The 19573-nt window shown below is 37.5% G+C and overlaps 2 protein-coding genes across 3 annotated transcripts in view; both read left to right on the forward strand.

The window, feature by feature from the left end:
• The first annotated feature begins 3690 nt into the window (after window positions 1–3690).
• The window catches only part of bsnb (bassoon (presynaptic cytomatrix protein) b), a 94781-nt gene continuing 78898 nt past the window's right edge, over window positions 3691–19573 (forward strand). For both annotated transcript variants that reach the window (XM_082155717.1, XM_082155718.1), the window contains exon 1: window positions 3691–4040. In XM_082155717.1, the coding sequence (XP_082011843.1) occupies window positions 3862–4040 (179 nt within the window). In that variant the 5' untranslated portion in view covers window positions 3691–3861. The remainder of the gene's footprint in view (window positions 4041–19573) is intronic.
• LOC309487940 (uncharacterized protein) lies at window positions 12888–14805 on the forward strand. The gene is made up of 3 exons (XM_082155943.1): window positions 12888–13146; window positions 13398–13680; window positions 13915–14805. Exons 1-3 carry the CDS (start codon window positions 12953–12955, stop codon window positions 14626–14628), a joined length of 1191 nt encoding a protein of 396 aa, XP_082012069.1. The 5' UTR covers window positions 12888–12952; the 3' UTR covers window positions 14629–14805.

Genomic DNA, 19573 nt, shown 5'->3' on the forward strand with positions numbered 1-19573 from the left:
TGGTCCCATTAGAACTTAAATACCTCCTTCAAATTGTTGCAGCTTTCACAACTCTAGCTTAGATGTGATTAAAGTCTTTCTTCTTGTTCGTTTGGCATTGCTAGTCACCTTTGTGGTTTTCTTTAATCAAATACTTCTGAGTTTTGGCTGATGGCATATACCGGGAAGTCTAACAGTCATTACTTTTGAAATTATTAACTACATCAATCAACTTTAGCAGAACCAATGACTATAGGCGATGTGCTTGACTCTGACTCCAAAGACCTTCCTCTGAAAACGTAACCTTGTAAAAACTTTAGTTTCATGCACTTTCATAGCAAAATGTATCTTAATACAAAACGCTATGAACTTAGGTTGCACCACAGCTGATATCTCTGTGGCCGACGTGCCTCGTATTTGCTCGCCTCCGTCCCATGCAAGCAGAGATAAAAGCGGACCAGCTGTGTGATCAGGAGCCGCCTGCGAGAGGACTCAGCTGTAGTGAGTGTGCCACCATGCCAAGACTCAGTGCCAGTCAGTCAGCTCCGTTTCAATTAGGTCTCAAAATGAGTTAATCTAATACAGGCCAGGGAGGACCAACTCTGCAAATATGCACTTTCACTTTGCCTATGAACATTTAGGCTAAAGTAAATACTTCAGTCTTTTCAGGATGATTTTACCAGCACAGATTAAACACGATTGTGGGCTGCACTCCTTTGTTAGATTATCGCTTCCAAGGTCTAACTCAAGACTAAGTCCTTATAATTGTACAAAATGTGATAATTACTATAATTAGCTGTGCATCCTATTACTTTTTCCTTGTATTGATTTTTTGGCATGATTTATACCTCATGTGGTTTGTTGAGCAGAGTTGTGCTGTTACTTCTCTTAAAGGGGTGGTTGGTAATGATTTCACTTTTCTAACTTTAGTTAGTGTGTAATGTTGCTGTTTGAGCATAAACAACATCTGCAAAGTTACAACGCTCAAAGTTCAAAGCAAATGGAAACATTTTTGCTTTTAAAGAAATAGCTTTTTAAGGACTACAACAAACGGCTGGTTGGGACTACACAAGCTTCCTCCCGGGTTAGTGACATCACAAACCTTAGAATTTACATAAACTCCGCCCCCTGAACACGATTTATAGATTATCAAGACAGAATATGTTAATCAATGAATAGAAGATAACTACTCATAAGCTGCATAAATTCATCAGCTAACCATTCAGAAATGTCCTGTTGCTTCTACATGTTGTCACTTCTTCTTGAGTCTCTCCATCATTGTCCGACTTCGGTTTGAACATAAAAGACTAAAAGTTTTTGACATTTTCAGTGCATGTGTGAGTGAGGTAAAAGGACACAAGCTGTTGAAGCTCCGCCCTCTGTGCCGGGAGCAGCAGCTCATTTGCATTTAAAGCAACAGACACAAAACAGTGCGTTTTTGCTCACCCTCAAAAAGTGACAAATTGAACATGCTATATAAAAATATCTGTGAGGGTATTTTGAGCTAAAACTTCACATACACACTCTGGGGACATCAAAGACTTATTTTACATCTTGTGAATAGGGCATTATATCACCCCTTTAAAACCCATTCATTCTGAGGACCTGACCTCCACATTCAGGGTTTTAGACTAGGCTTGCCTTGAAGAACTTGCATGAACCCTTAATCTCTCCTGACCAATGCCGATACCACTAGTCCCATCTATACTACCGGGTCTCTTATGCTCACCAAGGCTGCATTTATTTGATTAAAAATATAACCTTTCTATTCTAATCTATAACTTTTCTATTTGAATATATTTTAGAATGTAATTTATTCCTGTGATCAAAGCTGAATTTTCAGCATCATTACTCCAGTCTTCAGTGTCACATGATCCTTTACAATCAGTGTTGGGGTGATGCATTACAAGTAACGAGTTACATAATCAGATAAAACATTTTTTTTTTTCAAGTAAAGAGTAAAGTAATGCATTACTTTTAAATTTACAACAAAATATCTGAGTTACTTTTTCAAATAAGTAACGCAAGTTAGGTTGTTTTCCCATTTATTGACTGACACCTCACCGGTCATGTTGAGAGAAATCTGGACTAAGTGCAGAGGCATTTGTGTGGGTTGTGTGAACATGATGGTTATTTTTGTTCTAGACTAAATGTGAGCATGCATTTACTTGCACAAAAACAGATCCGAATCAGAAAGAGCTTTATTGCCAAGTGTGCTTGAATACACAAGGAATTTTTCTTGGTACTGAAGCTTCCAGCGCACATATACAAATACAACAAGGAATATAGTAATAATATTTAAGTATGTGTTAAATACAAGTACTTTATGTATTTAATCTCACTTTATTAACCAATGTCTTTGCTGCTGACCCTCGATGAACCAATTCAACCATACGAATAAGCAATATTATCTCATTGTGTAACATAATGCATTACTTTCCATAAAAAGTAACTAAGAAACACAATTAGTTACTTTGTTAGCGAGTAACGCAACATTGTAACACATTACAACTTTCCCCAAAACTGTTCACAAGTAATTCTAATATGCTGATTTAGTGCTCACGAAACATTTCTTATTGTTATCAATGTTGAAAACAGTTCTGCTGCTTAATATTTTTGTGGAAACTATGATACATTTATGTTCAGGATTTTTTGATGAATAGCATTTCAGCATTTTTTGAAAATCGAAACTTATGTAACATTATAAATGTCTTTAATGTCACCTTTGATCAATTTAATGCATCCTTGATGAATAAAACTATTCATTTCTTTAAAAAAAGTCTTACTAACTCCAAACTCTTGAACTAGCAGAGCTTGAGGAAAAGGCATTAAGTACTGTCAGCCAGTTTGCAATGCAAGCAAATCTCTGTGTTTTTCTCTCTTTCATTCTCCCTTTCCCTTATTCTATTTTTCATGCAGGTGAAAATGAGATTTTTGCTATAGGATATATAGCAGCCATCTATTAGTGCCACAGTAGTGTCTGTGCACAGCTTGGGATAGAGTCAAAATTAGTATTGATTGAATTTGATTGATTTGAGCAGCTCTGCTTGGGTGTGAAATTGCAATTTTGCCATCTGGAAGAGGTCTGGCGACTTTGAAAGAGCACTTTGCCTTTCTTTATTCACTGAGCTCACACTTTCTCTTTCTTAAAATTAACGTTTTGTCCCAAATTTAAATGAACCTGTATTATAATTATTATTGTTATTATGTTTGGGTTATGTTATTTTTCCTTACTGGGGATATTTTGGGTATATTTTGGGTATATTTAATTTAATTTTATCAATCAATAAATTCCTCTTGAAACAAACTTTGTTGTATTATTTTAATTTAATATTGTGAAGCTGCTTTGATACAATCTGTATTGTGAAAAGCGCTATACAAATAAACTTGACTTGACTTGACTTACTGTCACCTTTAGCTTGCTCATTAAATATTGATATAATGTTAAATAATAATGCTAATGTATTTGGGTTAATTTAATGCGACGCTTATTCTTAGAACACTAAAAATCCAAACGTTGTGTTATAAAATATAAATAAATAATAACAATAAATAAAATGACATTAAAAGGTAACTTTTTTCATTATTTCAAGACATCAGTGATCTATGCATTTCTCCAAGGCTTTAGATCTAGGACACAAGCGCGTTCACGCCGCTCCTCCGCCCTGCCTCTGTTCTCTTGCACGCTCCCGGCTCTGCGCGTGCTCGGTCGAGCCCTTCCGCTGGGCGCACGCGTGCGCGCTCCGCCCAGGATGCTGGATTGTAGGTGATGATGGCGGAAGAGGAGCTGCGCTGAGTTTTCTCCCAGTTGTTTGAAATACACCCCTATCAGACGCTAGTTAGCAGATCTCGTCTTTGTCCTCCGTCTCACTCAGAGGGACTATGGGGAATGAAGCGAGCCTCGAAGGAGAGGGCCAGCCGGGGCAACCGGGAGGCGCTGTCCCCACGGCTGGAGCCCCGGCTTCCATTTCAGCACCAGCGGGCGGTGGACAGCTCCACAAGCCGAGCAACGGAGCGCCTGCCGGGGGAATGGGCACCGGACACGGCCCGGGAATGAACAGGTATCCCGAATCGTTTCAAAAGCTTCTGGCACATGTATTTTTTTGTGATTTCAAAACAATGCTTTGTGCTACACGATATGAGTCTGTGCGGTCTAATCTTGTGCTTTTACATTTAAAATGCCATTATTACTTTTAGCCATATTCAGAATCGATAATTATGTTTTTAACAGCCTTGCACTTAACACCCGATGATTTACACACAATGATATGCATTACCTAAAACTAAGCAAGCCAGTTGTCAGCTAAAAACCTCTATATGTGCATGAGATCAGCAATCAACTAACATATGCTGCACTCATGGGGTTATTTGATCTCTGGCATACTTGATGCATAGATCTATTTACATATGAGCATGCATATGTACATAAGCAGCCATATGAGAATGTTTTGGTTTTGCATGTTTTATTTAGTGTATATTTCCATTCATTACAGACAGTCTGCGCTGTTAGCCTTGCTCTGTCTGTCCAGAACCAAGCCACCTATGTTAGTTTCTGAGCTTTAATGGTCTGAATGCATGATTGATGATATTGCAGGATACATATTAAGCAAGCAGAGATTTTCACATGCATTCATCTGTATTTAGTACAAAAATACTTGTGTAAATCTGGTATCTGATGGTGAGTAGGCTATAGAAGCGAGTCATGTTCTGGGATAATTAGAGGTGTGTCACACTCTTATTTAATAATATAAACCCCAGTTTGCTTTGGTATGATAGTCTGGGCTGTTAAATGAAGTGAAATTATTTGCTTTGTCAACCACGCCTCACAGTGCTGAAATCAAAATGCACTGGTACTGAAATCTCACTGTAAAAGACACTTGAGGGTTCTGAGAGTGCAAGCATGATGAAATGTTATTATAGCATTAAAAATTGATAAAATTTTGACGAGGATGCACGTGACTCATCTGTTACACGTGCAAGCGAACATCTTTCTCTACCTCTCTCTATTCTTCCCCACCCCTCTCTCATCTCCTGTTTTGTTTCCCTTTACAATCTTTAAATAATGCAATGTGTGAATTTTCCTTGCAGATTTAGAATTATTCAAACTTTGTATTGCAATTCATGCTGCTTGCATAGTTACTCTCTCAGGGTCTATATTGTATTGCAGTGGTTCTCAAGTGGTTTTGCTTCAGGACACAGATTTTACATTGGATATGAAGTGGCGACCCAGCACAGTACCAAAATTGGTTATTGTACAAAAACATCTCTTGGATTTCAATAGTTTCGTGCTATAATTTCGTGCTTGGCAGCCAATAATTCATAGCACAAAACGCATTATGATTGGCACAAACTGGTTGGACCCATTTTTATTGTTGTCTGCGTTTACATTGTGAAGCTGTCTTTGTGGTTTTTGGATGAGGGCAGGTCATGAAACTTGCGTTTACAGTAACAGATGAATTTGTGCTAAAATAATATGACGTATGGATATATGACCTTTAACAACAAAACATATAAGTGTTTTCCTTCTATTTTAAAAGTTGATAAGCCTATTTATTTTCTTATTCTAAATATGCACAATTATATGTTTAGTTGCATCTTATTAATTACTTTTAGCATTATGTTTCCCTGCAACCCACTGGTTGAGAATCATTGTTATAATTTGGATAATATTATAATCTGCCCTGCCTCTACAGTAACAGATAGATTTGTGTCCAAATACTCTCTTTAAAAAGGTAATTTTTTCTGGCATCTATGTTTCCATGAAGAAGCTTTAACGTCCGAACCTTTCCATTGCACAAAAGGTTCTTTATAGTGGAAAAAGGTTTTTAGATTTGGTTCACAAGGTTCTTTGGGGAACCTAAAATGGTTCTTCCATTGCATCACTACGAAAACCCCAAAAATGCACAATTAAACAGTTAATTGCATTTGATTAATTGCTTTTAGCATTGTTTCCCTGCAACCCACTGGTTTATAATCACTGTTATAAATTGGATAATATTATAATTTGCGTTTACAGTCACAGATGAATTTGTGCCAAAATATTGTAAAGTTTAATTTGACGCACAACCCTTGACTTCAACATCAAAACATTTGGGACTCATTTTCTTTTCTGTTGTAAAAGTTGACAAGCCTATTTATTTTCCTGTTCTAAATTTGCTCAATTATACAGTTAGTTGCATTTTATTAATTGCTTTTAGCAGTGCAACCCACTGGTTGAGAATCATTGTTATATACTGGTCTTAAGTAAGGCATGTTTTGCATCTTGCACAACTTCGTATCAAGTGTTTTGAAGTGCAGATACACCGTGTAGCCAACCTGAAACATCGATTTACAACGCAATGATGCAAATGAAATGTATTTGTTGCAGGAGGGTGACCTAGCTGTCGGTTTGTTTATAGTCAGGCCTCTCGCAGTAAGACTATATTCTTGATGTCAGCGTTTCTCGATGGCCTGATTGGTTTGTTCAAAAGCTAAAGTTGAATCAGTTTGGACGTGTGAGAAAAGTACAGATGCATTTGTAGGGCATAATGTTCCTGCTGCACGTACTGACTGTCTGTCTGTGTCTGACCGGCATCATTAAAACTCCTGAATGGGTGTGTAGTCGCAGTCGTAGCCTTGCGTGAGTGTTTGAGGGAGAAACAAACCCACCGAGGATATTACTACACGGGCAGGGGAAACATTTGTTTTTCTCATAGGCCGTTCCGAGACTCTTGCATCTTTTTTCTTCTCGCGTCCGTCTCATGTTTTTATTGATGTGCTGAAAAGCCCAGATTTTTCTGTACAATGTCATCCCGTCATACACACACACATAGTGTGTGAAAGGCTGCATCTCTGACTGATGTAATGTCTTATGTACCATATCAAGCCACTTCATCATTCACTGGTAAAGTGTGTGTGATGCCTACAGATGAGGCGAGACCTTGTGCTAATCTCCTCATGGGTTTCTTTCGCTCTGGAATCTTTTAAAACGAGTTTTAAAGTTTGCTGAAGCAGGTCTTTAAAATCATTTCACAGCATTGCGGTCGGCTTGGTAAAACTGTATACTTAAGTCATAATAATAACTACATTTTTCTGTAACTGAGCTTTTTCAAAGTATAATGTACATTTCTAGTAACAAGCTAATCACATGCTCTCGCGAACTGCCTGGTGAAGCCTGATTCATTTTAGTGAGTCATTTCATTTGGTTTATTTCAATGAACTGGATTTATTTGAATGACTCAGTTGTATTCCTGAGTCTATTTTACTTTTTTCCCTCCTTAATTTTGCAGTGAAATAAATATCTAGTTAAATGTTGTGGATAAGTACTGTTCAAAAGTTTGAGGCCGTTTTTTTTATGTTTTTGAAATAAGTATCTTCTGCTCGCAAAGGCCTTATTTATTATATCAAATATACAGTAAAAACAGTAATATTGTGAAATATTATTGCCATTTAAAGTTTTCTATTCGCTTATATTTTAAAATGTAATTTATTCCTGTGATCAAATCTGAATTTTCAGCATCATTACTCCAGTCTTCAGTGTCACATGATCCTTCAGAAATCATTATATTATGCTGATTTCATTAATATTTTTGAGAAACTATGATATATTGTTTTCAGGGTTCTTTGCTGAATAGAAAGTTCAAAAGAACAGCATTTATTTTTAAATTAAAATCTTTTGTAACATTATAAATACATTTACTTAATTACTTTTGATCAATGTAATGAATTGCTGAATAAAAGTATTCATTTCTTTCCAAACAAATCTTTTAACTTTTAACAAAACTTTTAAACAGTGGAGTAAATAATGGTGATATTTAGTTTTATGTAATATTTAGTTTTAATTTGAGTGTATTAACTATAATTCGTTATTTTTTGTTTACTTTCTAAAGTAAAATTCGTTTACTACTGAAGAATAGTTTGACTGCTTGAATTACCAATCTAGTTTCATATCTTTCCTAGCAATCTTTCCAGTATTACAAACAGTCATGTGTTTCCTTATCATATTTAAGCTTTAAAATAAAACAGTTTCATTAAGATTGCATTATGTAGCTATATAGTTGCATGAATCTAATCACTTGGGGAAGCAGTCAGTTTCAAAATCGACATGTTTGAAAACTTTCATGGCACAAACTCAGAATGTTTCCTTTTGATTGACGGCCAAAATGAGGAAGCAGAAGCTATTAGTGTGTTTGTATGGACTTTTAAGAGGAGTGTGTAGGTGTTGTTTGTGCTATTAGTGAAACACGGACGAAGAGAAAGACAGGAGGAATGAGTGAGATGGATGGAGAAGACAGAAGAGGATCCGGCGCTTTATTTCCCAGCAGATGGGATAGGAACATTGCTGTCTTAGCCGCCAAACATCACCCCCATAAAAGGGACCTGAATTGTAATGACACAGAAATCGAATAAATGTTCTCCGTGAGCCTGCGGCATTCTTTTAGCGTTCTCTTTACGCTCCCGCTCAGAGTCTTTAAACCTCCCCATTTATTAAGCCTTGGAAGAAAACAGATACAATATAGTGATGCACGCCGGCCCACATGTCGAAAGGCCAATTTTAAAAAGGTTAATGCCACATCTTCCCATTTCAGACCTCTTCCATCAAATGACACTTAATCTTTAGTTGTTCACGGTTCCCCGGCCTTCAAACCTTACTGTACCGGTATGACATCTTCATTGTATGTCAGCATAGTAATGGTGGTCTGTATTGCAGTATAGCATAGTATAGTAGTATAGTATAGTATAGTATAGTATAGTATAGGCATATAGTACTCCACACCAGCCAAAATATTAACACCAAAATATTCATCCAACATAGATCTCTATTTAAACTGAATCCATTATAAATTGTAAATGTATTCAGCTTTCTGCAGCAATTTTTTATTTTATTTTTTAGACTATTTTAAGTCATAAAGTGGGTGGGATAGATTAAAATTGAGCATGGCTTTGGCAGGCCTGTATTGTGATTTTAAGCGGGTCCTAGGGTGCCTGAGTCTTCCCCTGCTCTACGGCGCCCCACAATAGTCCAATGTAAATCTGTGGTGAATAGTAGAGATCTGAATAAGTTCACTCTAAACCAGAGTACAGTTGGAAAATGGAATAAAACTTGAGCGTTTGAGCAACTGAACACACACCTGCAACCCATATTTCTCCGTGACTTGTATGCGTTGGGTATTTATAGCATGGGGCGGAGCTTTAGATTCTAGAGAGCATCTGATTGGACAGAAGATGTGATGAGAAGCCGTGGTGATGTCATTAAAATCCGTGATCCATTTTAGCGGAAGTGAGAGACTGTAAGTTTTGACTGCTTATATCTCCTAAATGCGGATTTTGTCATTGGTTTGGAACACACTAGCTTATTCATAACCTTACGGCTAACATGTTCATACTAAAAGCTAAAAAACGTTTTGATTTCAGGGGGCCTTTAACGGGAATGAAAGCGAGGCTGTGAGGGATAGACATGTATCTCTCCAGTGGTTGTACTGTTATTTACTGTGTTTTTGGATTGTTCTGCTTATGAAACACTGCCAAAATTTCTTTCCTAGAAATTTCAGTAGACAAAAAACTCTAGACAACATGAGCTGTGGAAAGTAAGTGATATTGGAGCTTTATACAGTTTTTTTAAGTCTATCTCTCACAGCCTCGCTTTCATACCTGTCATGGCGCTGCTCTAAATAAGGTCTATTGAGGCCATTATTTGAGACCAGAGACTTATTTTCACGTCACCACACGGATATTGTTCTTATAAAAATGCATCGCTTGGCTTCAGAAGGCATTTATTAACTCCCTGGAGCTGTATGGATTACTTTTATGATGGATAGATGTACTTTTTTGGGCTTCAAAATCTAAGGTACCATTCACTCCCATTATAAAGCTGGGAAGAGCCAGGATATTTTTTTTAATATAACTCAGATTGTGTTTGGCTGAAAGTAGGAAGTCATATACACCTAGGATGGCCCGAGGGTGAGTAAATTATGGGATAATTTTCATATTTGGGTGAACTAACCCTTTAAAGCCTGTCAATCAAAATTAGAGTGCCACCCTTAGGCTGAATAACGACATTAGATCTCTCCCAAAAGTGTGTCTGCATGTGTTCAGTGATTTACAATATAAAGTTTAAAAATGTTCATCATAAACTAGCTCTAAAACCCAGAATCTGCCCTACCTTAATTTTACACTCAGGAGCTCCACACTAGAGTATAGTGCACCACACTAGAGTAAAGTACTCTAAGAGTTTAGTTCTATACACCCTGAATATTCTGTTTCATCTCAATTGACAGCAAATGTGGCATAATGTTGATTACCACAAAAAGTAATTTCAACTTAACCCTTCATGGTTATGGTGACGCACAAGGGAAGTGATTTTTTTTTTTCTTTGAATAAAAATAAATAAATATATTAAGCTCTTTCCTCTGTATTATTTGAGCTGTAAAGCTGTTTAAATCATCAATCTTAGTCATTTTAGGCTGTTAGAATTTATGGTGATTTCACATTAAATCGTGTAAACACATTGTTTATATTTGTTTCTGTTTATTGAACGAGTTATGAGTATTGTAACATGTATTGGCCTCATTGACTTCCATTGTAAGTGCCTCACTGTAACCCAGATATTTGCCTTTTTAAAAGAGTAGAAGGCATAAGTTGACATTAATTGTGTGGTAATCAACTTTATGCCACAAATGACGATGACTTGTCTTGCACTGCACTACAGGAGTATAGGACTCCACACAGAAGGATAGTATAGCTCTTTTCACACGAGTCCTCGTAGGACTGTATCTCGAGCGAGAGGAGACACGAATTGAATTTGTCAGGCTTCACCCATGTCTGTTCTTCTCATGTGGAGCTGACTCCCACTGGTTCTGTACTCTCCTTCTGTCACTCTGTGACTCATCAGAGGTGTTAACACAGTAGAGAGAGGAGTGAAGGGGACTGCTCAGCACTACAGATCCAAATGAATCTGATCCAGCGGACATGGCTGTCTAAGGCTGCTGTTTGCCCCTTTATGGACTGCAGAGAGAAGAGAGAATCACAGTTACTGTTCGCTCCTGCTCGGGGAAACACTTAAGCCCCTTTGTACATGCGATTGTGCCCAATTTAGGATTTTATGTAGAGTGGTAGGATTAAAGTATTGTCATGCTGCATACAGATTTGATCAATGTAAAGCTGCATTCACAGGGAAACGTGTCAAAGTGAGCTGGTCATGTGATGCATAGGTTCCACATGAGAATATATCGAGACTTCTGTTTTTATATGAAGGTAATTATAAGTCTCTCCATCCATCCACCCATCCATTCATCCGTCCATCCATCCTCCGTTCGTCCATCCTTCCATCCATCCGTCCATCAGTCCGTCCATCCATCCATTCATCCGTCCATCCATCCTCCGTTCGTCCATCCTTCCATCCATCCGTCCTTCTGTCCGTCCATCCATCCATCTATCCACCCATCCATTCATCCGTCCATCCATCCTCCGTTCGTCCATCCATCCGTCCATCCATCCATCCATCAGTCCGTCCATCCATCCTTTCCTCCTTTCATCCTTTCATCCATCCGTCCGTCCATCCATCCATCCATCCATCCATCCATCCATCCATCCATCCATCCATCCTTTCCTCCTTTCATCCTTTCATCCATCAGTCCGTCCATCAGTCCGTCCGTCCATCCATCCATCCATCCATCCATCCATCCATCCATCCATCCATCCATCCATCCATCCTTTCATCCTTTCATCCATCAGTCCGTCCATCAGTCCGTCCGTCCATCAGTCCGTCCGTCCATCCATCCATCCATCCATCCATCCATCCATCCATCCATCCATCCTTTCATCCTTTCATCCTTTCATCCATCAGTCCGTCCATCAGTCCGTCCGTCCATCCATCCATCCATCCATCCATCCATCCATCCATCAGTCCGTCCATCCATCCATCCATCAGTCCATCCATCCATCCATCCATCCATCCGTCCGTCCGTCCGTCCGTCCGTAAGCCCACACATATAATAATGGACATGGCAAAACACGTGAATTTACTTTTACACTATAATTTGGGGACAAAATTATGCTCAGAACTAAGCCAAATCTGATAAAACCGTCCTTTGGGAACCTCTAGGATTGTCCTCAATTGGAAAAACATAAAAAACAAAAAAATGAAGAATAAATAAGAAAGAATAATAATATTTATTTATTTATATTAATAGTAATGATAAAGAAAAATAAATTAAAAAATTCATAAATTATTTTTGAAAATAAATGTACATACAGTATGTGTAATTTTCTGCATATGCAATTTTGTTTTATTAAACCATCTTTATATTACAGTTTTTCTCGATTGGTTTGGCTCATTTCTTGAAACCGAGATGACATTCTCAAAATAACATGGACAAATCTCCAAACCACCTTGCAATTGTTCACAACAGAATGTCATTTTTCATTGGTTTTATCAAATTGCAAATGCTTTAGTACATGTCTCAAGTGACTCTGTGCTTTTTTTCAAATGATTATGTACAAGTAGCTACAGTTAGCACAATGAGCCCACATTTAGCACATTTTCCAAATAAATAGATCTTGCTGATCTAAACTGATTAGTTGATTTTTCAGTGAAATGGTTACTCTCTCCAAAACATATCAGCATGGTTTCATTGTGTAAGTCATCATATGCACAATTGTCTGTTCAACTGTCAAAATTAGTCAAAGATATAATACCATGAAAGAATTTCTTGGAACATTTGATAAATTTATGACAGTACTTGACAATCAATCAGGTGAAATTAGAACTAACGAAGGAGCAGTTTCCCACATCTCAGATGACCAATCAAACAGTTTGTTTAGTTACCTGACAGGTGTTGTCTATGATTATGACTGCTGCCAAAAGTATATAGACAGAGCTTGGCCCGGGGCCAGTTTCATTTGCAGTGTGAACATGGAAGAACCTCGCCAAGTACAACAGCAACTTCCTGCTCGAGGAAGAGGAGGAAGAAGAAGAGGAAGAGGAGGAGTGAGAATGCGTGGAGGAATAGGGGGAAGAGGCCGAGGAGCACGGAGGCACCATGATGTCCCAGATGAAATCCGGGCCACCCTTATTGACCACGTTATAAACCATCGCCTCACAATGGCAGAGGCAGGTCGCCGAGTGCAGCCTAATGTGCCTCGGTCTACAGTCTCCTCCATCATCCAAACCTTTCGCAGGGAAAACAGGTACAGAACTATTCTATTGAACTATTCAGTGTTGGTGTGTGTGTAGGCCTAGAGTACTGTAATATCTTCATGTGATGTTATATGATACTATAAAAATGACAAAGAAAAAAAAATGGAGAAAATACTGTGAATAGTATTCCAGTCACTGTGCAGTGCATCACACTTTTAGTACCATAAAACAGCAGTACAATTACATTGGTAACTCATTTTGTAACAAATTTACAGTGTTGACCTTTGACTTGTATGTCTAGGATTGGACGACAGCCTCAAGTGGGTGGCAGAAGAAAACTTCTAAATGAACAACAAGAACAAGAAATATGCAACATGGTCATTGCAAATAATGCCATCACACTGAGACAGATTCGTAATGCAATCCTTCTAGACAATGTAATGTTCCAAAATATAAACTCTATCAGCATCTCCACAATAGACCGGGTATTGAAGAAACATCAGATGACCATGAAACAGATTTACAGGGTACCATTTGAGAGAAACTCTGACAGAGTGAAAGAGCTGCGGTACCAGTATGTGCATGTAAGTCAACTACTGGTTGTCTATCATTGTAACACTATTACAGTAAGACATGGTTACCACTTTTTTTTGTTTTGCTTTATCCTTTTTACCTTCAGAATCCAGCTTTGTGTGACTAGAGCATTTTGCCTAGAAATTGTCTTCAGTTTTTCACTCCCTCTTTTTACAGTACTTTAGATCCTCCCTGCAGTATCTGTCTCTACTTGACTGATTAGATTTATTTTTATTCTATTGTAGAGAATAATGGCATTAGAAGGCAACGAAACCTCTCACATCCTAGTGTTCGTTGATGAAGCTGGCTTCAACCTGGCCAAAGGTCGAAGGCGTGGCCGTAACATCATTGGCCACCGAGCCACTGTGGATGTCCCAGGCCAGCGAGGAGCAAATATAACAATGTGTGCCGCTATATCAGAAAGAGGTGTGGCCACACACATTCCCAGTTTAGGGCCCTACAATACACAAAAGCTCCTCAATTTTTTGGACCACCTTTATACTGATCTGATCCCGGAAAATGAGAGAGGTGAAGAAGGACCTCAGCTACCACATTATGTCATTGTGTGGGATAATGTGAACTTCCACCGTGGCCCACGCATCAGAACCTGGTTCACCACCCATCCCCGGATGCTAATGGAGTTTCTTCCACCTTACTCTCCTTTCCTAAATCCAATTGAGGAGTTTTTTTCAGCTTGGAGGTGGAGGGTGTATGAGCATCAGGCTCAAGACCAGAGGGCCCTGCTGCATGCAATGGATGCTGCATGTGAGGACATCACAGGGGATCAATGTAGGGGATGGTTGAGACATTCACGCCGTTTCTTCCCTCGCTGCATCGCAAGAGAAAATATCCGTTGCGAAGTGGATGAGAATTTATGGCCTAACAGAGAGCAGCGCGTCGATGGCCAGGAGGATGAGGATGGTGGCCAGGAAAGAGAGGGTGACAATGGCGACCACTGAAAATATTACTGTACTATAGTTCTGAAACTTTATTTACAGTATGGTAGGCTAGAGTTTTTTTTGTTTTTTGTTTGTGTTTATAACTGTTCACATTTACAGAATCCTGTATATGTTTTCTTTTCACAGTATGTTCTCTAATGTTAACATTTCTTTGTACGAATAAAAATGTTTACAGTTTCCTTGAGTATGAGTGGTTTATTGGAGGCTGATTTTACTGTAAAATCTTTTAGTTTTATTCATAGTGGTATTCTGTTGCTAGACCTGTGCCTCAGTGACAAAACGTCTAAGCATTTTGACTTGCAGTGCTTAAACAATGCCAAAGGTATAATGCATTTTGGGGGCATTGACTATTTATATGAGAAGGATATTTAGTTTTGACACATGGATAAACTGTTTTGGGAGAGATATGAGCTTTTGCAGGGGATCCATGGTGTTGTGCTAAACCATCCAGGTTATTTTGACAAAAGTACTAAATGAATGCACATGTGCCAAGGCAATTGAGAAGGATCTGTGCTATTTTGACTGTACTGACCTTTTATATGGGAAAGGAATCTGCTTTTGAAGCATGGAAGAAGAGTTTGGGGAAAGATATTTGATTTTGCTAGTGAGCTATAATGTTGAGCAGAACTGTAAGACTGTTTGGCCAAATGACCTTATGGTTTTGAGAATGTCATCTCGGTTTCAAGAAATGAGCCAAACCAATCGAGAAAAACTGTAATGCAAAAGTTTTCTAAAGCAGGTAACTTTTGAAAAAATGTATTAATGCCAAAATTGTTCATTGTGATGTAAATTTCAACACAGCTGAGGAAAAGTCTTTAGTAATTAATATTATTATTAAAATTATTATTACAATTTTGGGTAAGTCCGTAGTAATTATAATTAGGTTTATATAAAAACAATAAATGTCTATGGTATGTCCTCATTTGGAGAGTCAAGCAAGTATGTACACATCCGTATTGTTTCTTTATATCTATATTTCTGTTCGAGCAGATAGATGGTCTTGTGAGTTGTCTGAGAGTGAAATGTCATAATATCTAAATTTGCCATGCATTTTAAATAGAATGACCACCGAAAGTACAATGATTACCTGCATTGAGACACAGAGTAGAAATAGCTAATCAGTGATCCATTATGTTTTTTATTATTTCTGCATTCGTAGATAATTACCTGAGCACTAGACAATTATAAGGAGTACATGCTTCAGTTAATGACACAATCAATCATAGCAGACACAATAAGTTCTTGATTAAACACAAGTTATGGTGTATCGAATCACCCTGTCAATAACCATGGCCCTGCTTGTGTAACTCACTAACATTTAAAGTTTAAATCTGTAAAGCACTGGTGACAGACGTGTCTCAAGGGTATATCAGCAAACAATGTTACAGACTGCATCCCTGTCTGTATAGTCTCTGTCCTAGGCTTTATACACTAACATGGGGTCTGAAAGAGAAGTCTCTTATGCTCACAGTATTTAATCAAATATACAGTAAAAACAGCAACATTGGGAAATATTATTACAATTGAAAGTAAGTGTTTTCAATTGTAATATATTCCAAAATGCAATTTATTCCTGTGATGGCAAATCTAAATTTTCAGCATCATTACTCATTACTTCAGTATCACATGATCCTTCATAAATCTTTCTATGCTGATTTGCTGCTTAAAGGTGCAGTATGTGATTTCCGAGAATCGTTGTCGAACACTGTTGACGTTTGAAATCAACCCAAACAAACACGCCCCTCCCTTCATTGCTCCGCCCCCGGAATGCATGAACACGCAATGCAAGAGTGGATGTCTCTTTATCATTGCTGAAACGCAGCAAAATAATGCTTCACGAAAAATAAAATAAAGAACGAAAAAGGAAGCACACAAGTTTAACACATTTTTGATTATTTGATTTTGTTTGTAGTGTTTAATTGACGCCCCAAACCAGCCAGAAATTCTAATCTTTTCACAAATGACTGTAACCTTTTCTGAGTCTTGATCAGCCGTCCTGTTGCAGATGGTACTTTTAAAGATGGCATATTATGCTTCTTTTTATTTTTTATTTTGCTGTTTGACTTTGTCAACTTTGTTTGAAAAGCTACAAAGCACAAAGTAATTTCAAAGGGAGCTCTCTATATCAGTGCGCACTGTTTCTGAACTCCCTGAAATGATTCAATTGAAGTCTTGAGTTTTCTTCCGGAAATGAACATGTCATAATTTTCCTTATTTAAAATGTTCTTGCCCAAGGCGTACACAAAAAAAGGGAAGAGGCCTGGTTGAATTATAAGTAGTGTGTTGTTGCCATGTCCAAGTGTTAGTTTTTACACCTGAGAAGCAGAAACTCATGGCAATGGTAAGGGGCGTGACATTTCCCAAACATGCTTGAAGCGGTTGGCCAATCACAACACACTTGTCCAGCCGACCAATCAGAGCACATCCTGCTTTTAGCAAGGAGGGGCTTCATGGAGACAGGAATTAAACAGAGCGTTACTGACAGATTGGAAAGAGAGGTGCTGCAACAATGTCTAATATGTAAAAAATAATGTGTTTATTGAACATTCAAGCATGAAAACCTTTTCTAGTAGAACCCAAAAACAAAATCAAGAAAAGGGCATAATACGAGCTCTTTAATATTCAGGTTGTGAGGAATTAGACCTTTTAAAATATTATTTAGCTGCCCTGTCATTGTTCTGACTTTTGAGCATGGACATTACAGGAAGCTTGATTTAGCATTGAATGCGTTTACCCTCTAGCTGTTCTCTTTACTGTTAATTCACTCTTTATTGAAGCTTTCTCTCCCCTGCCCAGGCTTCAGGATTTCAGTAAGGATAAATTCAATGCATATTGATATGAGCAATATCTCAGAGTGCATTGGGTGCATAGTTCTTCTTATTTTAATAAAGATATTATGAAATGCCCTCAGCAGAAATCTATCAGCCATGTGATGAAAAGTGTGATGAATTTGTCAGTGAGTTTATTTCTGCCACAGAGAATATATCCTAAAGCATTTGTATATGTTGTATGTTATATAAAACTATACTGTCGCAGTGATTATTCTAGACTTCAGTGAAATTAAATGAACTTTAATCTCAAATGAACTTGGCTTCTCATATTTTACTCTTGAGAAAAGGCCTCACAGGTCTCCTGGTATAGTTTCAGAAAAGATCTCCAGAATGTCTCAAACTGTGCTCTGATTTGCCGAGATATGCAGTCTGAAGTCAGAAATCTCAATATGACCACAAACATTTTTCATCAAATTCTTCCTAAAACAAATAACCTGCATGCCAACAGTTGTCCCATTTGCTTGTATGTTCATATATTACAGTGCATGCATTTGCTTCTCTCAGGGACATGCAGAGAGCTTCTCAGAGGGACTTAATTTTACCTATTATGAAACGGTAAATCACTATGATAATCATCTTTTTTTTTCTTTGAGCTATTTCTGTTTTGTTAAAAAACTGTAAACAGACAGTGGCTATGTAGTTTGCAACCAATTTGTGAATAAGACTAGGAAATTACTTCACTTCACATTGAAAATTTGAGCTTGTTGTGCCGCATCATGAATGGTTGGTGTATTAAACATGAAAATGAAATGAAATATTATTTTTAACCCTCTGGTACTGTTCGCGGGTCGGCCAAAAATGACAGAATGTTTTATTATTTCAATGAAATGATTGTAGTATATTTTAGTTCGATAATGTATTTTTATTTAATATTTTGTATTTTTAGGGGATTTAATGGTTCTAAATTGTATTTATGCAATAGTTATAATTCATTTATTAACTTTTTGAGCATAGGCCTGAAAATGAAATTTACAACTTAAACTGTCATAAATCTTGAATGCTTTCGAGCACAGACTTCAATTTGGTTTCTTTTTAAAGACGACACATGACAGATTATTGATGAAGTGAAAAAAGTGACATTGAAAAAAAGAAGAATTTTACATTTATTGTTAGGACAAATGCACAAAAATACCATTTTCAATTTTTATATGAAATATATATTTTCTAAAACTGAGAAAATCAAAGTCATAAATGTAAACAAGCTGTTTTCCAAATTTGAGGTTGATTTATCTCAAAAAATTAGCTTTCAGTAAGAATTTGTGCGCCGTACCAAAAGTTTCCAATAGATGAAATTCGTCTCTCATTAATTTTTGGACAATTTAACCTTTTCAAATCATGTCCGTGATTTTCACACAGCAAGTGCCAAAACCTTTACCAAGTTTTGTACCATTCCACTGTAGTAAAATAATAATAATAATAATTCTGTCAAAAACAAACATCCCATTTATTCTCGCATTCAAAATCAACATATTTTTGTAATCGATTACATCCATGTATCGTTCCAGCCCTAATTTATAATTTAGCTTTCTACATTTTTTAAATGGCTCAAGGCTTGATCTGCAATGACTGAAACAAAGCAAGTCAAGTGTTAGCAATTGGCAGTGAGTCACACCAGTGGGGAATATAAGGGTGGAGTTGACATTTGTTTTTCACAACATTTTGACCTGGGGTTGAGAAAGACTTTTAACGTTTAAAATTGATGCCCTTTACCTTGAAATATACTGAAAGATCAGTAATGTACCATTGGAAATAGTACCTGTAAGCCTTTCCCTCTTGAGTCGAACTGTTTCGAAGTCAATATAGTGTCTAAATTGAATGTTGGGAAGGAACTTTGGATCCCTAGTTGGACTGAGATTAAATTTCTTTGCAGAATACAAAGCTGACACTGAAATAATGAGCTTTTCTCCCTCTTTGGCGCGTCTCGGTTGATTCAGACCTTGGTAATAATGGCTTTAGATGAAGCAGGATGGGAAAGACGGCCTGATTTTCTGGCGTTGAAGTTTCACTTGAAGTTTTAGGGCAGCATATAATGAGGGACCAGGTGCTGGAAATATTCCTGGACAGACAACAGAGCAAGACACACACACACACACACACTTCTCAGCCTGACTCAC

Source organism: Leuciscus leuciscus, assembly GCF_965113295.1.
Source record: "Leuciscus leuciscus genome assembly, chromosome: 23".
NCBI lineage: Eukaryota > Metazoa > Chordata > Actinopteri > Cypriniformes > Leuciscidae > Leuciscus > Leuciscus leuciscus.